Source organism: Nothobranchius furzeri, chromosome 14 (genome assembly GCF_043380555.1).
Source record: "Nothobranchius furzeri strain GRZ-AD chromosome 14, NfurGRZ-RIMD1, whole genome shotgun sequence".
NCBI classification, from domain to species: domain Eukaryota; kingdom Metazoa; phylum Chordata; class Actinopteri; order Cyprinodontiformes; family Nothobranchiidae; genus Nothobranchius; species Nothobranchius furzeri.
Window position 1 is genome coordinate 29,555,457 of NC_091754.1, and position 25,277 is coordinate 29,580,733.

A 25,277-nucleotide genomic window follows, 5' to 3' on the forward strand; every position below is an offset into this window, starting at 1 on the left:
ACATTTATAATAAAACTACACAGATTAAAGGACTTGAGGTCAGCATTTTCTCTACAGGAACAGAAACTGATTTGGTTCTTCATGACTACTGGACTATCTGTTACCTGCACCAACTTTATTATCACAATTTGAGGTTTTGTCTGTTGTTTATAGCTTTGATTTGCTATTTTTCTCAAAGTTTCTGTTTGTTTTACAGACTTGCTTTATAAACGATGTTTTGATACTTTCCACTCCCGTTTCCAACTAGCTGCTCTTTCTGTAATCACCCTGCCTGTAGAAGAAACCACGTTTCTTCCTGATCATCAAATCCCACCTGCTCCTGTAACTTCCTGCAGGATTTTGTTTTGTAAGTTTGGTCGCTGTCTCATCAGCCTTTCAGATGCCATTAAGGTCTTTTTTTAATTCAGGTTATCTGTGTCCAAGCTTGTATTATGGGTCAATTTTACACAGTATGACAGTCATTTTGTAGTTTTTTGCTCCATCACAGATAAAATGTAGTTTTCATAGTTGTCCCTCACCTTATTTCTTGCCATGTCTGTGTTTCTGGTGTAAGAATAGCTTAGCTGCCACAGTCGGACCGACATGCTGACGGGTGTAAAAAGGGCTTGTGTGGAGCTGACTCAATATTGCACACACTGCACTTTAACGCAAAACCTAAAAGCACAACGTTATTGCCTGAAAGCATCCAATAATAGCCAATTAGATCATCAAAAAAATGCCCCCCTACAATACACCCTTGCACAAACACACACATCCAAAGGAATGAGAAAAGAAAATCAAAAGTAACCCCAGGGCTATTAAAGTTTAAAGCTTCCGCTTCAAAAAATGCATAAGAGAAATAATGTGACTAAAACCATAACCCTGGGAGACCTTGCTGCCGGCCTGATAATTGTCTCCTTTCATGGCACCTTCCATCTAGAACATTAAGGCCCGCGTTCTCAGGCCTGCTGGGAGCTATCGCATCTCAGATAAAGGAGGGCGGGGGTAAAAGGCTCAGTGAGTCTGACCTCCACAGGGAACTCTACAGCACCATGCTTATCGGACCGTTGGGATCAGGAGACACATAAACTATTTCAAAAACAAGGCAGGATTGTTGCAAACAGACCAATTACACCGCTGCACACACACACACACACACACACACACACACACACACACACACAGTTCAAACACAGCTTTGGGTTTTCACTTAGTCTCTCTTTGAGGTAATTATTGGGTTTACATTGGATCTATAAAATATGAAGCAACCTTTGCTCTCATCTCCATCTGCTGTTTACCTGCAGCCATTATTAGTTATTGTTGATATGCACCGCAGCCAACACAGTGTGTTGGCGGGTAAAACCACCAGCATGCGCTTCTCCCACGCTTCTTTCCAGTAGAAAAAAAAAAGATGCACTCTGGCCTCCAACTGTAGCGTTGTGTGGTAAATGTACGTCTAATTGGGTCTCAGAACAACAGCAGAGAGGAGGAAGAGTTCGTCAGGTTTAGCAGCCAAACTTGAGGATTTAGCATTGCATGATGGCCAAATGAATGTTTGACTAATATTAAATACGCACGCTCTGCAGAGGGCTGTGTGTTTTTCTATATGAACACTATGTCCATTACAACATGCATCACTCGTTTAGACTTGTTTAACTCCATTACTTCCTCTTGGTTGTCCAGTTTTCTATAGAGGATAGGACTTAACAGGAGCCGTTCTGCTTTATTTTTGTGCAGACTAAAAGGAAAGCAGGAAAAATGCATTCTACGATAGAGAACATTTGTTTGTGTTAGCTTCTTTGTGTGTGACATCCCTTGTGGGTTTGCGGCCGTCAATAATGCTCTATAAATTCCCCCAACTCAAGTCTAATAACTCACGATGGGGTTAGCTGCCCTTTACTTCAAAAACTATATTTTTACACATCTGCCAGCAGAAACTAATAATAATACCACCAAGAGAAGGAGAATTTAGTTACAATTGTCAAGGCGGCATAACAGGGCATTTTGCTCAGAAGTGTCCTGTAAATAAGGGTAATTAGGAACTCTGCCGTCTTCAAAGCAAACAGCCGCCTTGCTTCATTTGCTGATGTCTCTTTAACTGTTGGTAAATCATCTATGCAGGCTGGGATTGAGAATGCCCCTGCTAATATCTGGAAAACAACCGTAGGATTATAATTGATTAGGGCAAGAAGTCACCTCTTTATTCTGTCTGTTTCTTCTCTAACTAAACTTTGTGCCGAAAGTTCTTAAAGTTATTTTGGAATGGAAGATTGTTTTGATGTGTTTTCCCTTTTCCGGTATGCCTACTTCTGTTTTCAGGTAACTCTGGAAATTTCAGCAGACTGTGTGATCATCTGGCTGGAAGAAAATAGCTGGAAGACATATAAATAAACTCAATATGAGCTCATTGTGGCATTTTAGAGCCCTTTAATTCTTTTTGTATTAAAACACATTTGCACAAAGTCTGCTCAGTGATGTATTTGTGTCTCGACTGGCAGAAGATGGTTTATGAAACAGTACAAGCAAAAAGATGTGGAACCAGTGTACAGCAGCCAGTGTGCCCCAGGACCACTTTGCCTAAAATACAGTTTATCATCATCAGTATGAGCCAACCAAGCCATCCTATATATGTGAAAATACATTTGACCTATGTTAAGACTTTGGGAATCAGCTAAGCAGAAGGTTTATATTTTCTGTTTAGAAATCACAGTGTGTCCCCTACATAGGCTCAGACGTGGAGCCTGCAACATGGCTGAAATTCCAGCACCACGGCTACAAAATCCACCCCCCGCCTTAGATGCATGAAAGCGAAACGTTCAGTGAGTTTTGATACTTTTGAGTGTTAAGTATTTAATTAAGTCTCTTTTTATTCACCTTTTTTCTCAATATATAACCATATTTGATAGATAAATCAAAAGCACAATTACAATTAATAACATACAACTGTTTGCATTTTAATATTATGGTGTTTCACAAACTGAAACCCAGCTCCATGTAATCCTGTTCCTCTCCTTTCACCTCTGAACAAATTGTTCAGTGGGTGGGTGTTTGTAGTTTTATAAACTGCAACTAAAACTGAAGCAAAAGTCTTTGCAGTTTCTCCATTCCTTTAACCGTTCTTTTTCAGGCAGTTGATTGTTCCTACTCGGAAGTCAGAATTTCTGAGTTCCGAGGAGAAAGCGAACGCACTATTAGCCGGAATCTAAAATATCAATTTAATGTAATATTAAAGAGACAATGTGTAGTTCTTACCATTAATTTCTGAAAATGTCCATCAAAATGTTGTTGAAAATTAATGAAATGATGCCCAGTTGTTGAAAAATATTGGCGGCTTTGTAACAAATAACCATAAAAATCAGGTCTAAAACACATGGGAGCGGGTCTAAGTATCTGGCGAAGCCATATTAGATGTCATGTTTCCTTCTACAGGAGCCCATGAGGACAAAAAGCATTTACTGGTTTGTAACAAACGGTTACAAAAATGTCTTCATTCTTAAATGTTGTTGGTTTGCACATTTACCTCTTCACTTGTTGCCACGCATTCTCTCACCCGAAGCGGCAGAAACTGACGTTTGTTTGTTTCAGAGCGTTGCTTTCCGACGCTCGCGGTAAAACGGAGATTTTAGTTAATTGTGACCTTTATCTTCTTGCAATTTAAAGTTCCCCTCACCCCCAACCAAACCTTAACCCACTTGCACATGCAAAAATTTTGTTTTTTGTTGCATTGTTCCTCTCAAACACAGTTAACGGGAAATTTAGAAAGAGAAACTGGGTTGAGGTTAGGATGGGGCGAGGGGAAGGTTAAATCGCTAGAGGTTAGAAATTAAATGTAGGTGAAATGTTCGTTTTACCGCGGGCGTCAGAAGCGACGCTCTGGCACAGCGCGTTGCCTCCCGACGCGCTGGGCCTCCCAACAACAAACGCTTGGTCATCCTTCATCAGTTTCAGCCGCTTCGGGTGTTAGAATGTGTTGCTTGTTGCCAGTGATGAAAGGGAGTCTTATGTGCTTGTTATGTTGCTAAAGTTTGCACTCCCCAGGGCTTTTTGACCCTAATGGGCATCTGTTGGTAAGGTCTTTCTCCAACACCAAAATACTGCTTGCTTGCAATGATTTAGGCATCTACTGCCCCTATTGCCAGGAAAAATACACACAGTCACTTTAAACTGTTTATTTGTACCTGCTGGAGCAGCTAGGGACAATGATGCCTCACTTGGATTGTCATCATCATCATCATCATCATCATCATCATCATCATCGTCCCATCAGCCATCACATTTAGTGAAGTGGACCCAAACTGTAGAGGCTTTCTCTCTGCCATGCTGCTTGCTCTGTTTACAGCTCGCCTGCAGTGACTGATGACATCATGCTCTTGTGCATGCGCTGCTTTCTATCTTGGCTAATTACTGTCTCACAAGTTCTCGTAAACTCATTCACTGCCATTGACGACTAAAGTCGTCATTAGCATTTTTTTTACTGTGTGGGCGTCGGAACGAGTCCCCGCACCATGAGAACAAACATCCCAGCTCTAAAGCCGATCTTCATCCGCATACGTCACACGTTACGTGATCAGGAAGCAGAAAATCCATGTGTTAGCAGATCGTTTTGGGCCGCTGCTGTAAAAAAAGTGAGGTGAAAACCGGAAAAGCGTCTGCCGGTTACAATTCAACAACGGATTATGAAAGAACGGATAACGCTCGAAACGCGCGGATTCTACCTGATGTAAGAGGTGAGTCTCCACTTTGTTTTGGTTGTTTTGGTTGTTTTGGCGTCGACATCATCCTAGCACACAATGTTCTGTGACTCTTAAAAAAACAGTAAAAACAGTAAGAAACGCTGGCAGCGAAGGGCTTTACCGATCAGGAAACGGCTGGCAGCGAATGAGTTTTAATGAAGGACAGATATCGAGACGAGGTACCATTTCATACCACGTAAATCGGTCTTGGGTAGGTGCCACAGATTTTGGTCGGTGCCTAAAAAGTACAAAATTCTGTACCCATCCCTAACTCTGTCAGTTTTGGGAGATTATTGGTTAGTTTTTATGGAACCTTCTTTGGGTTGTGAAGACCTTATCATCACCAAAATGTATTTTTTCTTCCAAAATAAGTTAAAAGTAGAAATAGTTGAACATAAATCTTTGGCAGACCAGTTGATTGCTTTATTAAAATGATGATGACCAGCTAAAAGCAACAACTATCAATCCTTCAAACATTAAAAGAAAATCACAATTAGGCTGTGTTTATAACACAATAACTGTTTATGAAAAAACGTAAAATAGCTGACAGTTTGGACTGTGGCATTGCACCATTAAGACAAGTCCTCATGTGTCCACATGCAGCCTGAGTCTATTTATAAGGCTTCCATTGACTGACACCTACTCCTTAGGCATGCCAGCGCTGGCTGGGAGGATGCATGTGTAGCTATCGATTACCAGTCAGACAAGTAGGAAACATTTGGAAAAGGAAGAGATGAGAAGCAATCAGGGGAAGCTACCTTTCTCCCAGGCAATTTATTGACCCATTTGTCTTTATTGTTTGAAATACTCCACTATTGTTCACCTTGTGGGAAAGCAACATGTTACCCTTTGTGCAGAGAGTTTGCTGGAAGTCTGGAGGCCCCCCTGAAGGCACTGCTCTTCACCAGTGAAAACCTCTGCAGTGTGAGAGGTCAGATGAGTGTGTGTGCGTGTGTGTGTGTGTGACATGATGTTATTTTAGATGGAAGGAGATAAAACCAACAAGCTGCCATGGGATATGTTTATTTATCTGGAATGCATTTTGTATTATTTATGTTTTTTATCGGCAGCGTGGAGTTAAAAGTACTGATTGATGTGAGAGGTCACGGTGTCACGCGGCTACAAGTGTGAGGCTGTGGTAAACACACTTAGGATGAATGTAAATAGTCTATTTTTATTTCTAACTTTTGAAACTAAATATTATAAAGTCACTTTTTATGCTAGTGGTTTCAGCGTTCTACGCTGTTCAAATGCATCCATTAATAAATTACTCTGATCTCAATCAGTGATAGAAACAATTGCAAAAAATTAATTCTCTTAAAGTCATTTTTATTGATCTCTCTTTTATTAAGATGAAAGCCATGAATTATTCATGATCACTAAATCTATTATGTACTTTTTAACTGTTAAGTGTTCAAAGCTGTTAGGATTCTGACAGTGAAGCTGCTGTCGCTATCAGAAATCAGCAGCAACGATCAGATAATAAGAGATCAGCTACAGCCCATCTCTGCTAATACCATGTATGTTTATTTATTTATTTTTTAAGTGTATCCTGAGCCAAGCCTGATTGCTTTGTGCTGGCTGATTGTACCACATTAATCTCCATTATGTTATTGTTGATTGTGCTGAATACGTCTACTGAGGTGACGAAGCTGCACAAGCAAGGAAAACACCCAAACCTGAAAACAAACAAACAAAAGATAACAATTTTCATTTATTTTATAAGAGATTTTTATATATTTTCATTATTTTATTTATTTTATTTACTTACTTTAATTAAATTTGTGTCTGTAAATAGATGCTGAGATATTTTTTGCTTTATGTTATTGTTAAAACATCTTTCTTTCTTTCTTTCTTACAATGAATTTTAAAATCAGGATCAAGCTTATCAACCAGATGCTAATTAAAATAAATTGAATGAAAAACCATAGATGATTATTTACTTTCTAACAGCTTTTTGTTATTGGAGCAAAGTTGCAGTGGTCACTTCCTGTTTAACTTACCATCATTTATGCTCTGTATGATTTGGCTTTGTACTTTTATTTTTTCTTTGTGCTGCCTGAAATAGATCCCTTAAAATGTATTTTTTTCTGTATAAATTTTAGTTATTGATTTTTCCCCTTTTTTTCTATTTTAAGGCAATACAGTTTTTAGAAAAGGAGGTAAGATGAGTGGAAATACAAACACAAACCAGAACAATAACTAATGTGTGTGAATTACGGATTGTTGATAGGGTATAATTAAGATTTCACCAGGACATTAATAAATCAAAGAGGAAAACAAGATTATGCGTTTTTAGGAAGGACACAGAGTTTTGTGGGCGACAGTGGCACAGGAGTTAAGTGTTTGCCCCGTAATTGGAAGGTTGCAGGTTCGAGCCCCGCTTAATCTGTTGCTGTCGTTGTGTCCTTGGGCAAGACACTTGACCTAACTTGCCTGCTGGTGGTGGTCGGAGGGATCGGTGGTGCTTGTGTACAGCAGACTTGCCTCTGTCATCACGCTCCAAGGCAGCTGTGGCTACGATGTAGCATCCCCACCAGCAAGTGAACGTGTGTGAATGGGTGAATGACTGATTGTGTTGTAAAGCGCCTTGGGGGTCCCAGGACTCTAGAAGGCGCTATATCAAATACAGGCCATTTGCCATTTTTGTGTTTGAACAAGCTGGATGGGGTTAAACACAGACCAGAAGCCACAAAAAGATGAAAAATGTCTCCATTTTTCTAAGTTTTTTCCATGACAAAGCTCGTTTCAAACGTCTTTGAAGACTTTTATCACCCACTTGGCTCACACACACGATCCCAACATGTCTGCAGCCTCCCATCATCTGACCTATGCAGCCTCGCTCCAAGAAGAGGAATGAGAATTTCTCCAATTGGAACGAAATGCAGCTAATGATCTCACTCTTATGAAACTTCTAGATGCTTTGCATGTGCTGAATATTTAAATATCTCAGTGTAATAAAATGTCCTGCCTCATTTGACCTGATGTTAAACATGACTGTGTGGCTGCAGGACATGAGTGTGCTGCATTCAGCATCACGCAGGGCTGAAGCAAGCAGCCTGGCTGGAAATCAAACTGCTGTTTAGCTGAGATTATTGATCATATTAATATGTAATGATTACTTTTTCAGAGTGAATTTGTTGTCTAAATACTAGTTTGAAGTCGAGTAATTAGAAACAGCTTTGAAGTAGACTCCAGCAAAGAGATTTGACATTTTAGGAAACATATTTGTTGAAAGTGTTTCCACTGAAGTGTTTGTTAGTCAGCACATCAGTGAAGTACGTTTCAGGCTGAATTCACACCTGCAGCTGGAGGTTTCTTTCTACCATATCCTCAGTGTTTCAGCTGGAAAACGTTAAAAAGGGAAAACAATGAGGCATTGTGTGCTTGCTTTCTAAAAGATGAAAGTCAAAAGACATAATTAATTCATGATAAAGTTATTTTCATATAAACTGTTGACATTTTGATAAGATTGGATTCATGTTCATCACACGTGAAATTATTTTATTTATCTCCATCCATCCAGTCTCTTCTGCTTATCCAGGTCCAGGTCACAGGGGCAGTAACCTACGCTTAAAGACGCAGACTCCTCACATAGCAGGGGTGAGGTGGTGCTCACTCCTCACCCCTGCTACATGGACCTCAAGGGATAAACCATCAATCCTGCTCAATGGTCAACGTTCCTCGTGGGGTCACACCCATTAGGACAGTGGGAGGGTTAAGTCAAGTTTGCGCTAAAACATATACTTTGCTATCATAAGTTAAAAATGTGACATAAAAACAAGCCAGATGTTTTCCCTTAAAGTAACATTTAAATAAAATTGATTTAGCAGGAGGCCGCCATTGCTATTTACTTCCCAAAGCATATTGGGTAGTGACGTCATATGTTTGCACCGCATATCTGGTTCACACGGCTGACAGTGCAGCGCACAATGAGAGCAGTTTCAGTTCATCCTTTCCAGTTTGAACCTGAGAGGCAAGTGGGTAGCAAGGATGAAAATAGCAAGTCAGCAGAAGAAAATGAAGACCAGAGAAACAAGGATGCAAGAGTGAGGCTCAATCACTGGCGCACATGCAGCAAAGGCAGGCCCATGCCGACAGAGATAGAGAGCATTTGTTGCAAAGAGTTCAATTTTATATATTTTAACATTCATAAAACAACCTTTATTATACATTATCACAGAAACACATAAAACTATCTGAATTTTCTTTATTATACAGTGAAACAACTTTACCAACTTTATTTCATTATTCTCAGATACTCCGTGCACCACTGTGCACCAAAACGCTGAGGCAGTTTGCTTCAATTAAGATATTCTTTGAGCAGCACTTGTTAGCCTCCATGGCCAGGTTAGTGCTAGGCTTCCAAATAGAAACCAGACAGTAGCTACACCAATGGCGGCGTTAGGCCCGACTACTTGGGCTCAAGCCCCGAATGTTTTATGAAAAGCCCCAGATCTAAAATGTGGAAGTAATATGCAGTACCAAAGTCCAACAGAGAGGGAGCAGCTGGCAATAGTTTGTAAACAGCCTGCCTGAGCGTCCACCACTGAAGAAGCCCTTCAGCAGCCGGCTTATTCTACAGTGCCTGGCTTCTTCTACAGTCTCTGCCTGAAACGCAAATGTAAAGATGGACATAAGAACGTTTTTTAGACCAAAAGTACCGCGACAGAACCCCAGCTTTGATGAGACTGGTGTTGACTCAGTTTGTGAGTCTTATTTGAAAATATTTGTGATTTGTAATATATATGATGTTGACTAGTGCGTGTCACGTGTGGGTGTGCGCACGCGCGCACGTGCACGCGTGCACGTGTGTTAAGCCCCGGATCTTCTTCAGTCCTAAATCCGCCCCTGAGCTACACTGTTACAATCACAAGTTCAGTGGACGGTGTTGTTCTTCACCTTACTGTTTTATTAATGTAAACATATATAAACTGCTGTAGTCCATGTTTTCCATTTTTAGGTCTTATAGGTATCCATCAGATCGCCAGTTTACCTGGTAGATGTGTGGCTAGCTAGGGAGAAGAAAACGCAGAGTCATCCCATCTTGTGCTGTTAACAAAATAAGGATGGTCTACCCTGAACCGAAAGGCATACAGGGTTTAACACGGTAGAAGTTCATGTAGACGTGGATGAGGCATGGACACATTTTAATGACACATAGTTTTGTTCTACCACATTATCAATAGCTTGACAAGTCAGAACTTCAGACCAAACGCCAAATTAAGAGTGGGCAATACATAACAACAGTTTTTAGCCAAATAAAACATTAAGCTACAAACATAAGTGTCCTCAAAATATATTTTAACTAGTAATTCATGCCTCCAATCTAATGTTCATAATAATACCTAATGATACTCTTTTTTAAATTAATATGAGCACTGGCATTGTTACAATAATAAAGTGAAGAGCATATCAAACATTAATATGGTACCAACATTTACCATGAACCCCAGATCTCATATTTCATCTTTTTCAGCCCTATTGACCTCCCGTTTGTTGGTTTCTTTTAAATGTTTAGCATAACAATCTTCTCGTGAGGAAAGCTGTGGACACATTGGTTTCGTTGTTGTCCTTCGACCGGAAGTCACAACTAAAAGCGGCACAACGTGTCATTGTAACCCTTCTCTGTAACAACAGCTATGCTAAATGCTAACGCAAAAGCTAATGTCTACAACCAGTTTGCGTCATCGTCTCACAATGCCTTGCGCGCTCGAAAACATGGCTGCCCTCGTACCTCAAAAATAGTTTGAAAACAGTTAAGATTGTGTGAATAAAAAAACATTTTGGGAGTTTACAACTGAGTTTTCATGTAGCGGAGATACTTGGAACTTCTTTAGAGCAACTTGTCTTCATATTTGAGGTTCCTCTTAAACTCCTCCACTTGGGGAGTTTCTTGAGTTTAAAAAAGACCAGATGGAGAAGGTTTTCTACTTGTTTTGTAACATAATTATTGCAAAAACTAAAACACCATGCTAATGTATACTAATCCCAAAAATAAAAACTAAATAAATAAATACAATTTTTTTTATAAAAAAAATATAACAAAATGTTAAAAACAATAAAATACAATATGTATATATCATCGACATATAAATACTGGACAATGGGTTTCCATAGGGTTCAATAACACATTTTTGAAGATAAATGGGAGGTGACCACCACCGCCATTTTGACCGTGTCACAGGGTCCGTCAAGCCCAGACAATTCCACAAAGGGGAAGAGAGGTGGAGCTGAGGGTTGGGCTGTAAGGCTGGGATCAACTGACGACACCCGGTCGAACAAGCTACAAGCTAACATGAAGCTAACCCAAAGCTAACGCGGAGGTGGGAGCTAAGCTAACGGAGGTAGAAACCTAGCTACAACCGGAGTTAACTGTGCACAACACCAGAGCTTCTGAGTCACAGATACGCCGGGCTGACTGCTGGGTAAAACCGGGTGGAACACAGAGGTCTCCGAGACCTCCACAAGCCGGCAGCCGCACAGCAGACAAGCGTCGCTGCGATCTGAGATGCGCAGAGCTGCCGCTGGGGAGAACCGGGTGGAAAGGTTTCCATCCCATAGCTCCACAAGCCGGCAGCCCGTAAAGCAGTCAGGAGCCGCGATCAGCTCAGCTCTCAACTGGCTCCTTTCGATCCGGAGGAGCGGCGGTTCTACTCCGAGTCCCTCCCGAATGTCCGAGCTCCTCACCCTATCTCTAAGGCTGAGCCCAGCCACCCTACGGAGGAAACTCATTTCGGCCGCTTGTATCCGCAATCGTGTTCTTTCTGTCATTACCCAAAGCTCATGACCATAGGTGAGGATTGGGACGCAGATCGACCGGTAAATCGAGAGCCTGGCTTTCTGGCTCAGCTCCCTCTTCACCACGACAGATCGGCTCAGCGTCCGCATCACTCCAGACGCCGAACCAATCCGCCTGTCGATCTCCCGATCCCTCCTACCCTCACTCGTGAACAACCCCGAGATACTTAAACTCCTCCACTTGGACCTCTCCTCCAACCCGGAGTTGGCAAGCCACCCTTTTCCGGTCGAGAAATATATAGGTATATATATGGTGTGAGTTTTATTTTAATGTTATCAATAAAAAATGTATCCACTTGATCACAGAAATAATCATCCTCCATTTTTATTACATCATAAAATACAGGTTAAATGCATTTTACCAACGCTGTATTTACAACTGTTCTGACAAAACAGATGTAAAGAGAACAGATATCAGTAAATATTCCTCATTGAAACTTGACGATCTTAGATTTTTTTTTTCTTTAGTCACGAAAATAATATATATTTCTGTTTTCTTCTTTTTTTTGCAATAATTTGCCTGATGTGGTTTTTGTGTTTGATGCCACAAAGTGGGGGCAAACTTGGAGCCAGCTTTACAGTAAAAACATAGTTTTGTTTCTAAAGTAACTTTCCTCAGACACTGCTCTCTGAAGTGACACCTGATGGAGTAAAAATGAACCAAATGGTATTTGGAGGAAGAAAAAACAGAAACTTCATTGGCTTGTTGGCGTTTGTTGAGCAAAAGTCATTTAGTCATGAATCTGAATTCATCTTTTTGAAATCCATTTAGACCCTTTTCCTAAGCCAGATGTAAAAGTAATAATTAGTTTAAACACAACAAACCTCAGGTTTCAGATTTACCAAAGTTAAATAAATATTAGCAGAACTGAAATCAGTTTAACTTCACAATCAGAAAAAGACATTAAATAAAATAAGAGTCGATTGATGATTTCACAGCTGCCCTGGGATGCACTGACAGAGGCGAGGCCGCTGAGCATGGGTGCCACTGGTCCCTCAGGTTACATGTCTTGCCCATGGACACAACAGCAGCGCTCTTTGCCAAGAGCCGGGATCGATCTTACAAACTCGCTCCACCTCCTTAGCTACTGCTGCCCGCAATGGTATATTATTATGAGTTGAAGTGGTTTGCGCTTTTATTGTGAAATCATATATCTCATTTCTCATTCAGTGTTCAGGAGCTGCAAATCTGTGCCGTTGTTATTTTGTAGGTCAGAAGGTGAAAAGTTCTGAAACCACTGAGTTAAATCCTGAAAAATGATTAAACAACTTAAATAAATTCTGATCATTCTTCTTTGATTTTTCAATTGAATGAAATGAGGGAGAAAGTTTGACTTACCTGCTGTTTCATTTATTCATAATAAATCTAGAACACTTCCAATAACATAAAATCAATCTTTTGACAAAGAAAGGAAAGTTCAGACCAAAAATTTTCCTAAACATTATACATGTTTGGAAACACTTTAGATACAATGGACTGAACCGAAGAGACATTTAGTGTTGCAGAAGTTTAGTCAGAGAACATCAAAGACTTACAAACCAAAAAAATCTATATTCAGCTACATCGTCTTTTATTTTTAAAAAACACAAAAATATTACAATAAAGCACAATAAAATCACCAGATTATGAATCAGTTGCTTGAATTATAATAAACTCACTTTTATGGATTTAAACTGATACGTAAAGGTTTCCTGTATAACTCAAGGGCTGGATGGTTGAAGTGGAATCAAACAGATGATGAGTGTAACACAAACACATGAACGCAGTGAGAACTGATGCCACTCTGTTCCTGCTTTTACTTTTTTCTAACTTTTTGTCACTTTGGCTGCAAAACGACGATGTTGACCCAGACTTAAAGCGTTAGTTTTAATGCAGCTTTGCACTGTTGATGACTCCAGATACATTTATGAGCATTAGCACACAAAGTCTAGCCCAAACAAACTGGGATGAAAGGAAGCCTTTGATCCATGGCCGACCGGAGTGACTTCAGCACTTCGGCTCGATTGTTTTCAGCTGAGGTTTCTCTGGCTTCACTTCAAGCTACGAGTCAAACTACCAGAACGGGATTTAGTCGAGATTCGGGGACCTTAAAGTTGTTTCACGAACAGAAACTCCCAGTTAAACCAAGCAGATTCTTATTTCTAAAGACGCGTCAAGTAGTTCTAGAAGTTATTGTGATATACTTTTTAAAACAAAGCTCAGTTTCTATGTCTTTGAGCTAAATTTATGCCGTCTTCCTGGCCTACGAGCTCTGTCGTTTCACACCAAGAGCTTAACGCCGAGGCTACGACAGCCCACATTCCATCTGATCATAGTTGTGTGTGACATTTCAAAGAGGATTATGAGAATGAAATGTGATAAAAACTATTTTCACGTGACCCCTGAGCACTTGACCTCTGCTAGGCTAGCGCTGCATAGCACCGCGACACAGATTCCTGGTTTCCCAAAGCAGACGGAGAAAGGAAAGGAAAAGGAGAAAATCAGATCAGCAACACTAAGTTTCTGGAGATCAAAACCAGTGCTTGGAAATGTGTTAATTTAAGCCAAAACATGAAGTGAGTTATAACTTTGAACAACACATATGCAGCCATTAAAACAGCAAAAGCGGTAAAACCAGATTTGTGATTAATTTTTACTCCAGCCGTCCACCAAATGCCCCCACACTGACTCTCCCTCTCACACAGACCCTACCTCTTCCCTTACTCTATTATTATATTATTGTGTATTTGTTAAATGTGGCCAACACAAATAGTTTATGTGCTCAAACATGTTGACAAAAAACCCATGGCTCATTGGGGGCTGATTGATGGCTGAATGTTGCCTCACCAATTATTAGTACACATAAAAGGATGCTGTTATATCCAGACCAGACCCCAACCAGAGGGGTCACCGGGTAAATACAGAGCCATCAGTCTGCAACTATATCACTCAATCTTGATGTATGAGCAAAGAGGTACAAATTAAATGTGTAGCGACCTTCTTGGGGGTACAGCACTCAACAGGTCGCCATGTGGGCTAATTTTGTGTACGGGCTTCAGACAATAAGCCTCTATAGCACACGGAGTAATTACTTTGTACACACACATCTGGAGTCGGGCTCCCAGAGGAAGTTAATGCACTTGAAAAATGCTTTTAGATGTGCAGAATGCTGCATGTGTGTGTGGAACAAGTGGAGGGAGCATGCACATGGTGCATACATGCATGTCGCCTTGAAACAGTCCTGACCATCTGATAATTGTTCAAATCTTGAAGTTCTGTGGATGTGTTGTGAGCTATTAATATATTACCTGTAGTAGAAGCTGTTTGAATGACCTCAGTTTGGAGAAATGGACGTTCATTTTGACCAGATGAATGAGCTAGTTTGGACAGGGACATGCCCAAAATGGGTTGCTGCCATTTGTAAACAACTTTAGTCTCAAAAACGACTGTTTTGCATACATTTTTACATTAAATGGTGCTCTTGGTGTAAGCTGGGACCATTTCAGACTAAATATCACATGGTTTCTGGAGAAATAAGTCGTGCTTTACAAATCTGATGAACGTACAAAGTTTTAGCATTTTGATCAAATACTAAAATGTTTTTGAGATTCAAGGTGGCAGCAATCCACTTAGGTTCCGTTCTTGTTTGAACTAGCTCTTAGTCCATTTTTTCATTAGAAAAAAAAGGTTTCATTCACAAGGCTATTTATAACAGGTAAGATATTAACTGTCCATAACCATTCCAAAATGTAACACCTAAAACCATTTGATCTATACATTTGAGCGAAATTGAAACATGAATAATTTGTTATTTTTTGTTCTCATTTTGCTCAAAGTCTTTCCTCTCATTGTGTGGCAATAAAGCACCACTTCTTAGGTAAACAGTGGGAATTGAGTTTCATCTGGCCTTTAACATCAGTGCAAATGTCTCTGATTGGTGCAAGGCACTGTTTGAGCAAACCAAATCTACATGAACGTTGGTTCTGTACTGAGATAGTTCAGCGTTAAACCCAAAGATGAACATGCAACATATTTAAAGAATGAATCAGCAGGACAAGAACAGGAGGGTGGTTGCTGAAAATCTGGTTACGGCTGTCCTGGTTAAAATTATCTCCACCATAAAAGCCAACAGCTTTAAAAAAAAAGCATGTAAAAACACAAATACAAATACTTATAACTTTATTGATAGTGTACTTGTACAAGATGTACATTCATATTTTTGTGAATCAAAAAGGGGGAGGAAAAAAATAAAACAACTTGTACGATGCGATGAGTCATGTTAGGCATGCTTGCATATGAAATGGAAATCATTTTCATGGGTACAACAAATTCCATGGAGTAGAGTTTTTGTTCAACCATCCCTGAAATCTTTGTAAACTCAGACACGCTACAATATTTTTTTTCCTTTTTTAGGCAAACAATGCACTACAGCCACACCTCCTATTCCAAAGCCAACATTTTAAAAACATACAAAAATAAATGCAAAGCCAGGTAAAAATGTACACTTGTAGTTCATCTCTCATAAACTTTCAGACAAAATAATAAATAAAACACCCATATGTTTAATTTAAAGTGGAGACATATATAAAGTTTTCTGTCAACAGAGAAAACGACCGACCTGACTGATCTATTTAGCACAGCGCTGCTTGAATTCATGTTGAAATAATAATGGTAAAATTTTATCTCGTTGTTTCTTCCTCACTAATTTGAAACGTTTAATCTGACATATAATAAAACATCACATATTACATGCAAAACAAAGCTGCATTGAGTTTCTTCCTGTTTCTTGCTTTTGCCTAAAACCTTAGATGAAATTGTATTTAGTGACGTTCGTTATGAGATTTATTCAGACTCTGACATCCAAAGGTGTGCTCATGTTTTCCTCAACAGCTTTCCCTGTTGATGCAAGCTCTTCTCAGTATAAATGTGTTTTGGGACGTATGGCACCTGGTTGATTTGTCCAACAAATACTATTAAAAAACAAAAAGCAACTCTCCAACAGTGCATGAAAAACAACCAAAAAAAGAGAATTCATTGGGTTTTTATCATCGAGGATTAATGCTAGCTGTTTTTTTTTCTTTTTTCTGCTATTTACAGTATTGCACTTAAACTGCACACCATTGCATTTCAGTTTGACTGATGCTTTCTTCATATTTTCAAAATTACAAAAGCAAAAAAAATAATAATAACAAAGATCCTCAACGTACCCTTTGCTGATCACATGAAGATATTAAACCCCCCCACCCCCCTCCCAATACCCTTTGAATTAGTAAAGTAGTATCTGCTTGTAGTGCCGTTTGTAAACGCCCACTTAAAAGACCTGAAGTGCAAAGGCCATCTTCACTTCTTTACCCAGGATACAACACAACAAGACAGAAACAGAGATAGAGAGACCGTGCCGCGAGGAGAAATGCAAACCAAGTCTTGCCGTTCACAGACAGTGATGTCTCTCTCCACCTCAGCCAAGAAAAAAGAAAAAAGGAATTGTCGCTTTGTTTTTGCACGAGTCCATAAGAGGGAGAATTTCAGACTGTGATAGAGACGTTTGGCGTTGAGGGGTTGTGAGCATGTCAAATGGCAGTGTTAGAAAACAGCTGTGGAGCAGTTACGTCAGGTGGGGATGGAGACCGGTCCCAGAGCGGTCCTCCATCAGAGCTCATGCACTTGGCAGCAGCAGGGAACACAGTGGTTGGAGACAAATATGGCCTTTGCTTTTTCTTTTAACTGTTTTCTTCTTTTAGCTAGTGAAAGAGGGGCGCGGGTCGGGCGTGAAGGTGAGAGCCGTTCCTTTAGTTCGGTGAGGTGTGTTCCCCCAAACTCAACCCTCTGCACTTCAGGACAGCGGCAAACCGGGCTCAGCGAGTCTTTGCTCTGGACCCTGCTGCTGCCTGCTTTGTTCTAACGTCCTCTGGCCTGACGGGCCCCGGCCCTCAGACAGACATCCACATGTGTTTGTACGGTCCTTGGGATGTGATCTGTGCCTGGAGTGGACTGAGCCACTGACTCCGCAGAAGTCCTGCCTGTTGGGCGAAAAGTGAAAGGTGATTTCATAGGTATTTAATTACCGTTCTCTACAAGTGGTTTGTTTTGGCAGCTGGTTTTGTGACAATTTTCTTGCTCCCTCCTCCTTTTAGTATTTTCTTCCTCCTCTGTTCTCCCCCACCTCCCTTCCTCTTCCTCCTCTCTCACACACACACACCGCCTCTCCTCTCTCTCTCTCTCTCTCTCTTTCTCTCTCTCTGTCTGTATGTGTTCCTCTCTTTCACTCAGTGTTTTTGTTTGTTTTAGTTTTAGCTGTGAGTGTCACGGCCCTTTTCACAGGCTCAGTCTTGTGTGAGAGGCGATTATGGGCATCAGGCGAGCGGAGGGGCAGCCCGGTGGGGTCAGAGTCCCAGAGCCTCCGTGTGTTTTCTTGCCTTGAGTCGCAGGTCGGCGATGCTCGAGTTCTTGCTGTTGCTTTTGGCTGCCGCCGCCACTGCTGCTGCTGCAGAGGCCGAGTCGGCGAGAGACGCGATCGGTAGTCCAAAAGGAGGGGGAGGGAACATCAGGTAGGGAGCATGAGCAGCCAGGTGAGGGTGCAGGTGAGGGTGGGAGTGGGTGACTCCATCCAACTGGAGCTGTGCTTGAACCTGCAGAGGAGCAAAAAGTTCAAGTCAGCATATGAATCTGATGAGGAGAGCTGGGGATTCTGGTTTCACAGTCTGACACGATTAAACCCCCCCAAAGCTGCTGCTTACTCTGTGTTTTCTAAGAAAACAGTCACGGCTTGTACTCTTTTTCATGTCAGCTATTCTAAAAGTTAATGAATCATACATCGCTCGCAGACACCACATCCAGCGTAATCGCCAAGAATCAAAGTACTTCCAGGACCCCGAACAGATTTCTTTAATTTACACTGAGGGCTCGGTTATACCCTTGGAAATACGCAGTCTTGTTGTCCTGATTATGTATTCAATTGCATAAATAAACAATTTTTTTTTTTGCACTAAAAAGACATTCACGTATTTGGAGTTATAAATTTTATTTATTCAGACGTATTCCTCAGTCAAAAAAAGAGAAACCATGTGGAGCACATGATATCAGTTTTCACATTCTTGGCAATTATTTTATGAGAAGTAGGTGAAAATTAAGCTTCAGCGTACTTCAGAGGGAGAGCTGAGCCTGTTGCCATTCCTCGTGAGTTTCAAACACCACAGGAAGAAGGAAAACTCGAACATTTTCTGCTTTCTTCTCCAACAAAAATAGAATTATACAAAGTTTCAGTGCAGCTTTAAAAAAACTGCTCCTTTGATTCTTTTCCAATTGGAATAATAAACACTAAAAGATCATTTAAGCTAAAAAGACTGCAAAGGCGTCTGAACAAAAGCTTCTGCAAACAAAATCATGAATATTTTACATAAATCTTAACATCAGGTAACAAACTGCAGCTCTGAAGACTCATTTCTAACTTTGTTGTGCCGTGGCATTTCATTAAAATGCAGAAGCACTAATCTACTAGAGTAACTCTGCTTAAGGCTTGCAAGTAACACAGTAACACAATTTACAAGAGAGCGTATTTACTTTGGAGTGAAGAAGGATTTTACATGTCACCTTAGGAGACCAGTGGCCATTGCAAGGATTTTATAAGCATATATGGAATATTTGTATCCGTGCACGCCTACGGCCAGCGTGAGCCTCATGCAGCGTGCCTCTTTCAGTATGCAGGCCTCCAAGCCTCCACCCCTGCCAGTGCAGCTCAACGCCAATATCCATCAGAGCCCAATCCATTCCTCGCTTTCATCATCCCTTTTATGTGCTCACGCCTGCTGCACTGTTGGCTTAATTAGGCCACTGCTTTTCACCGGGGTCAAGCGGACAACACAGCAGTCCCAAACAGATATGAGCAGATCAGATAATAATAATAATAATAATGCATTGAACTTGCATAGCGCTTTTCTAGACACCCAAAGACGCTTTCACACACTCTCACATTCACACACTGCTAGTGATGGTAAGTTACTTGTAGTCACAGCCGCCCTGGGGAGGTCTGACAGAGGCGAGGCTGCCATTTGGCACCGCCGGCCCCTCTGACCACCACTAACACAGGCAAGTTGGGTGAAGTGTCTTGCCCAAGGACACAACAGCAGGATACCCCTGGCGGGAGCTGGAATCAAACCCATGACCCTCCGATCATGAGGCAACCCGCTCTACCACCTGAGCTACTGCTGCCCAAATGATGTATGTCCGACACTCCCGTTCAGCTCCTTGCAGGAGTCTGAAGGAAATGCTTCATGCTTTTAAATTTGACAGCAGCTGCTTTTTCCACAAAAAAAGCCAAATACACAAAGTTTCTAAGTGTTTATATGATAATTCACCGCAGATCAATAAGATTTGTCTGTGTTAATTTGACTTTTTAGCTACGCTGACTCCCCTGGTTTGTTTGTTTTTAGGTCTGTAAACTCATGAGAAGACAAAAATGTGGCCTACTTGTTGGAAGGGCATTCGGAGGGCGCCCATGTTGACGTAGGGTGCTACTCTGCACGCGTCCAGGTGACTCCCGCTGCCCAGGATCACACCTGGAGAGAAGGGAAAGATGTCTGTCAGGCAGCCAGACAGTGTTTGTTATGTGAGATGAGGAGTTTTGTCCACATGAAATTTAAAAAGTCAAACTATATAAATAATCTTATCTTAAAATATTATTAATAAAATGTAAATAATGGTTCAAACAGAGGAAGATATATTTACCTTTGTGCATTTGGTTTTCTTGTTTTCGACATTTTGCTCTTCTGTTCTGAAACCAAACCTGCATTTAAAAAGCAAGGCGATGCATTAAAATTGCGTTTAATTTCACAGAAGAAAAATAATGTTACATTTATTATTGCCAGCACCAGCTGGAATCATTTAGGATTTACAAAAGGAGGCCAACTCGTTGCAAATATTTACAATAAAATTTAAAATAGACCTAAAAATTACCTTTTCAATAGAAATTATCTAGATTTATGCTCTGATTATGAAAAAATAAAAATAGCTGGAAATTTAAAAATGATCATAATATTATAATCAGACAAAATCAAAATGGAATCTTTTCATAAGGATTTCTTTAAGAAATACAATGTTTATTAATAATAATAATAACAACAACAACAGTTATTATTACTATTATTATTATTATTATTATTATTATTATATTATTATATTATTATTATTTTATTATTATTATTATTATTATTATTATTATTATTATTATTATTGTTGTTGTTATTATTATTATTATTATTATTATTATTATTATTATTATTGCATTTTATATTATTTTAAAGTAACATGTAAATAATGAAGTAAAAATGTTTCACTGTTTGTTCAAATAAGTTTTTTTTATTGTTGCTTTTTCAGCTCCCAGTGCAGAAATAAGACCTTTGAGGGTTTGAGGGTTCATTCAAGTAGGAGCTGGTTGGGAAATGACTGGTAGTGATTTATAAACTGCATGAAGCAGAGACTAGCTCCACAACAACACGCCAACCTACTGCAGGAGGGCTGCGACTATTCTGTCGTTAAGAAGGTTTAACCATCCTCCAATGTGCTGTCTGTCTTTAACGCTGCGGGCTTGGAGAGTATTGTTAATCAGCATCAACTTAATTTGCCTTGTTGAATAATATTACACCCCCACCTCTCTCACCCTCTCACCCCACCCTCCCCTACCACCTCCAGCAATGATTATCGTTTACAGATGCGAAATTAGCGACCGCAGAGGGCGCAGATTGATGCGCAAAAATCTGTCACTCTTTAATTACACCGAAAGCGTGTATTATTATTATTATTATTATTATTATTATTATTATTATTATTATTATTATTATTATTATTATTATTATTATTATTATTATTGAGGTATTTACTATCCCAGGTGTTTTTTTACGCACGCTAGTCCTCAGATAAATCAAGCCCAATAGACGGCCCGAAGATCAATTCCAATTACGCGCCAGTATGTTAAGCAAAGTGAAATACACTGGTTCAGACAGTTATTTCTTCATTAAGGACCACTCAATGATGCGCTTCACAAATACCCTAATCTCATTTCCGTTTTGATTTTTTATTAGAGACAGTGAATAATGACATTTAATTTAGCAGCACGCCAGAAAGCCAAAGATATTAGTCCTAACTGAATTACTGCCTGCTCCTCACCGAGCTCTCATAACTTTCCATTAAATTCATTGACAGCTGCTCAGAGCGCAGCTTTCACAGCCTGCTGCAGAGAAGGGGAAACAACTGCATGCGCCAAACACACCGGAAGTGCACGAGGCCATCAGATGTGAGAAAACAGCCCGTTTATGAGCTGCACCCGGTCATAAACTATTATAATGAACACCCTGGATTAGCTCGGAGGTTGTAGTTTGATCCCGCGTCACACCGTCAACCCAAGTCCAACAATGTTCATCTCCAAACGGCGCTCATGAAGCTCCATAATGGGGCTTATTCATCCGATTAGATCCTTCTGAACAGCAGCAGAGTTGGTCCGCAATTGAGTTATTTCTAATCTGCCTTTATGGGGACACTACATCAAGCCGGTGGCAGATATTGCAAAGAAAATGAGGAGGGATACGAGTTGACATCAGAGCGCGTCCCTTCAAGCAGCCGTTCAGGCTCTTCATTCATTTTAATGATTGTTGGGGAGGATTTTTTATCCCTCCTCCTCCACAGGCTGCTGCATGGGACCGGATCTACTGACCCCCGCTGGGGATCAGAACATGCCGGGTGGTGTGCAGCATTTGCGCCAGTTTGACACGAATCGAACTTATAGAGTTTTTATGTCATGACGTCATAATAATTACATGTCCATATAAATATTTATATTGGAGGGATTATAAAAGTCTGTTATAAATTTTACAAACCACAGAATTTTTTTCTATATAAATTTCAAACATGGCTCCTTAGTGGGAATTTATTTTATATTACAATAAAAACTATGACATTTTTTATCAATACACTTAAATGCTGGATATGTTTTATAATAATCTTTTGTTTTGAAGAAGCTGTCAGAAAAGCGTAGAAACATGCGTTAACCCATGTTTATATATTTTTTAAATTGGGATATCTTTTGGAATTTTTTCGGTTGCTTTTAAAAATTAGAAGGCACAACCAGTTCAACCTATTTACCTTTATTATTCATGACATTTCCAGACATTTTGAGAACAAAGTGGAGCGAAATTCACAGTGTTGTTTTCCTCCTCGTTTCAGTGCGCAGTGGAGGAGCTGCATTAACGTAGGACCTTAGAGTTTATTACTGTAACTTCTGTATTTAACAGAAGCTGACTTAACCTGCAAAACCTGCAGCGAAAACAACAACATCGCCTCTCAAAGTCTATATCGGAAAGACGAGCAGGATTTGTTACATTATGATTTGACCCCCTTTACTCCTGCAGGTTTTGATGATTTTATATAAACCATTTATTATTAATAATCTTAATAGAAGGGTTCGTGGTGAGCTCTCACCTGCACTCTGGCCTCGGACAGTCCCAGCCTCTGGCTCAGCTCCTCTCTCATGAACGCGTCCGGGTAGTGCGTCTCATCGAAGAGGCGCTCCAGCTCGTTGAGCTGCTCCAGGGTGAAGTTAGTGCGACTCCGCCGCTGCTTCAGCTTTCCCTGCGCGTCCTCGTCTTCGGATTTCACGTCCTCCTTTTTCTCCTTACACTCGTATATTCCTGTTAAAAGGCCCGTATTTTGGAAGAGAGGGGGAGAGGGAAAAAATCAGGTGTTGTTTTACTCACTCCATCCGGGTCAGTCATAAACAGTCATCACCGGACCCTGCAGGGCACGAGGCCTGGCTGTTTGACATCAGCAACACATAAACATTAAACAGCTTGCTTCTGCTGAGGCCTATACTGTCAAAGCTCCTAAATCAGTCAGTGTGCAGGCGTCTGCGTGAGGTTTATGGAACAAAATCCCAGTTCTCACTTTACTTCCATCTATTTCCGGCCTTTAGACTGTATATAAATAACCAATAACGGCTGCTATATTTTCATGTTAAAGTGTTTCATCTGCAAACTGGGAGCTGATTGATTTTATTTAAATGTGTATCAAGCTAATCCCCCTGCAGATGGAACAAGTCTTGATCTCTGACGATTGGATTTAGCCAGAAGCGGACAAATGAGCGTTATATAAATCCAAATTAAAATGTTTGGAAACCCCAAACCACTGCTTATTGTCTGGCTGCTGAGTGAGAAGCAGGCCTGTCCCGCTGTTTGACGCCGCTTCATAGGCACGTCATAAACTAGCCTTTTAGAGGGAGAGTTGTTTGGCTGGTCTCGGTCTAAAACGGTGATTTCTGGGACGCACGTGGAGGATTTTATTGCAATCATGTAACTAGACCCTTCTCCTTGTTGGTTATAACATAAAACTTTAGCTTTTTGACTCATCTGATGCAAAATGCCACCAAGAATGCGTTTAATGTCATAATTTTTTTTATAAAATCCCGTGCGTAAAATTTACGAGTTTGGCGCAAATCCTACAATTACGCTTTAATAAAGTTTGCATAAAATATTTAATGATAATGAATACATAAAATAAAATGTGGGAAATATAAATAAATTATGCACACTAGTAAAACCTTTTCTTATTTTAGGTTTGAAAACAATCATGAAATAGTTAAAAAAAATAGAAACGGTCACGCGCAGGGCCCGCCTCCCGATCTGTAGAATAATCACATTAAATTGCTACTTTTAGATGAAAAGACACAAATAAAGGCGATTTAGAATTGTGTTTAATTTATTGTTTGCGAAAAGGATCCTCCCCATAGAAAACGCTGAAGAATTTCTTTCCTCTCGGCGTTTATTTCTAAGAAACAATAAAAAATAACTCTAAAGCTCACCTTCCGTCGCCCTGGAAACGCTAAAATCCTTGAGTTTCTCTTTTTCCAGCTCCACGTGGTCCTTGTAGAGGTGCACCGGACAGTGGTTGGTGTCCGTTATGTCCTGCAGGTTCGTCTCCGGGCTGCCCAGCTCCCGCGCGCGCGTCAAGCCGCTCTCCAAAACTTCCCTGTACGTGATACTCTCTTTGCTGCTCTCCTTGCTCTTCTGATCGAAAGACTTCGACACGAATGCCGTAAGTTCTTCCATGGTCGGCTCGGCTCGGTCGCTCAGTAGTGGTCCAGCTCGTGTAGGGGGGGACGAGCGGGGGAAAAAAGAAAAATCCACCGTGGAAATTCTCAGTGTGTGTGTGTGTGTTACCGCTGCTGCACGGAGAACGCTGTTTCTGCAGGTCTGACAGCGGCGGCGGATGGAAGGGGTGGAGAGGAGGTGAGATCACTCCTGCTGTTGTGACTGTGTATTTGAGTGCTCACTATTTATACACGGCCACCTCAGCCCAGCCCCCTCTCCTTCCCTCCGATCTCTGTGTCTTGAGCAATTACAGGCCAGCTCTACTTTGCAGAATTTAACTTTCAGCAGCTTTTTTCCTTTCTTCTTCTTCTTCTCTCACAAATCAATGATGGAGCTGAAGGAGGCGGTTAATTGAATTACGGGGTCATTAAAATGCTCACGGTGACTCTCTCCTGCAGGAGTCTGCACGTGGCTGTTGCGTCTAATTAATTCTGAGGAAAATGACTTAGCCTGATTAGAACATGAAAATGTGTTTGTTCATTTATATTCTTGAATTTTTGCAAAATGTTTTAACTTTGTGTTTTGTTTTGTTTTGGGGGAGAAAAAACATATTGGTGAATTTTAGCGTGAAAAAAGTTAAGTTTCTGCTAGTTTTGGATCCAAAATGCGCACATAGAAGGAATCAGTTTTTTGAAGAGACAAGTTTATTTA

General features: G+C 40.5%; 1 protein-coding gene across 2 annotated transcripts; it reads right to left on the reverse strand.

Annotated features, from left to right (window-relative positions):
• Positions 1-13,063: 13,063 nt before the first annotated feature.
• shox (shox homeobox) lies at positions 13,064-24,804 on the reverse strand. 2 transcript variants are annotated; one of them, XM_015965974.3, is made up of 6 exons: positions 24,338-24,804; positions 22,963-23,171; positions 20,218-20,275; positions 19,960-20,048; positions 17,910-18,122; positions 13,064-17,513 (listed from the first exon to the last, which is right to left on the reverse strand). In XM_015965974.3, exons 1-6 carry the CDS (start codon positions 24,582-24,584, stop codon positions 17,424-17,426), a joined length of 906 nt encoding a protein of 301 aa, XP_015821460.2. In that variant the 5' UTR covers positions 24,585-24,804; the 3' UTR covers positions 13,064-17,423. The 2 variants fall into 2 exon arrangements, with proteins under 2 accessions (XP_015821460.2, XP_054602684.1); XM_054746709.2 differs by having other exon boundaries at positions 19,960-20,069.
• Between the last annotated feature and the right edge of the window lie 473 nt (positions 24,805-25,277).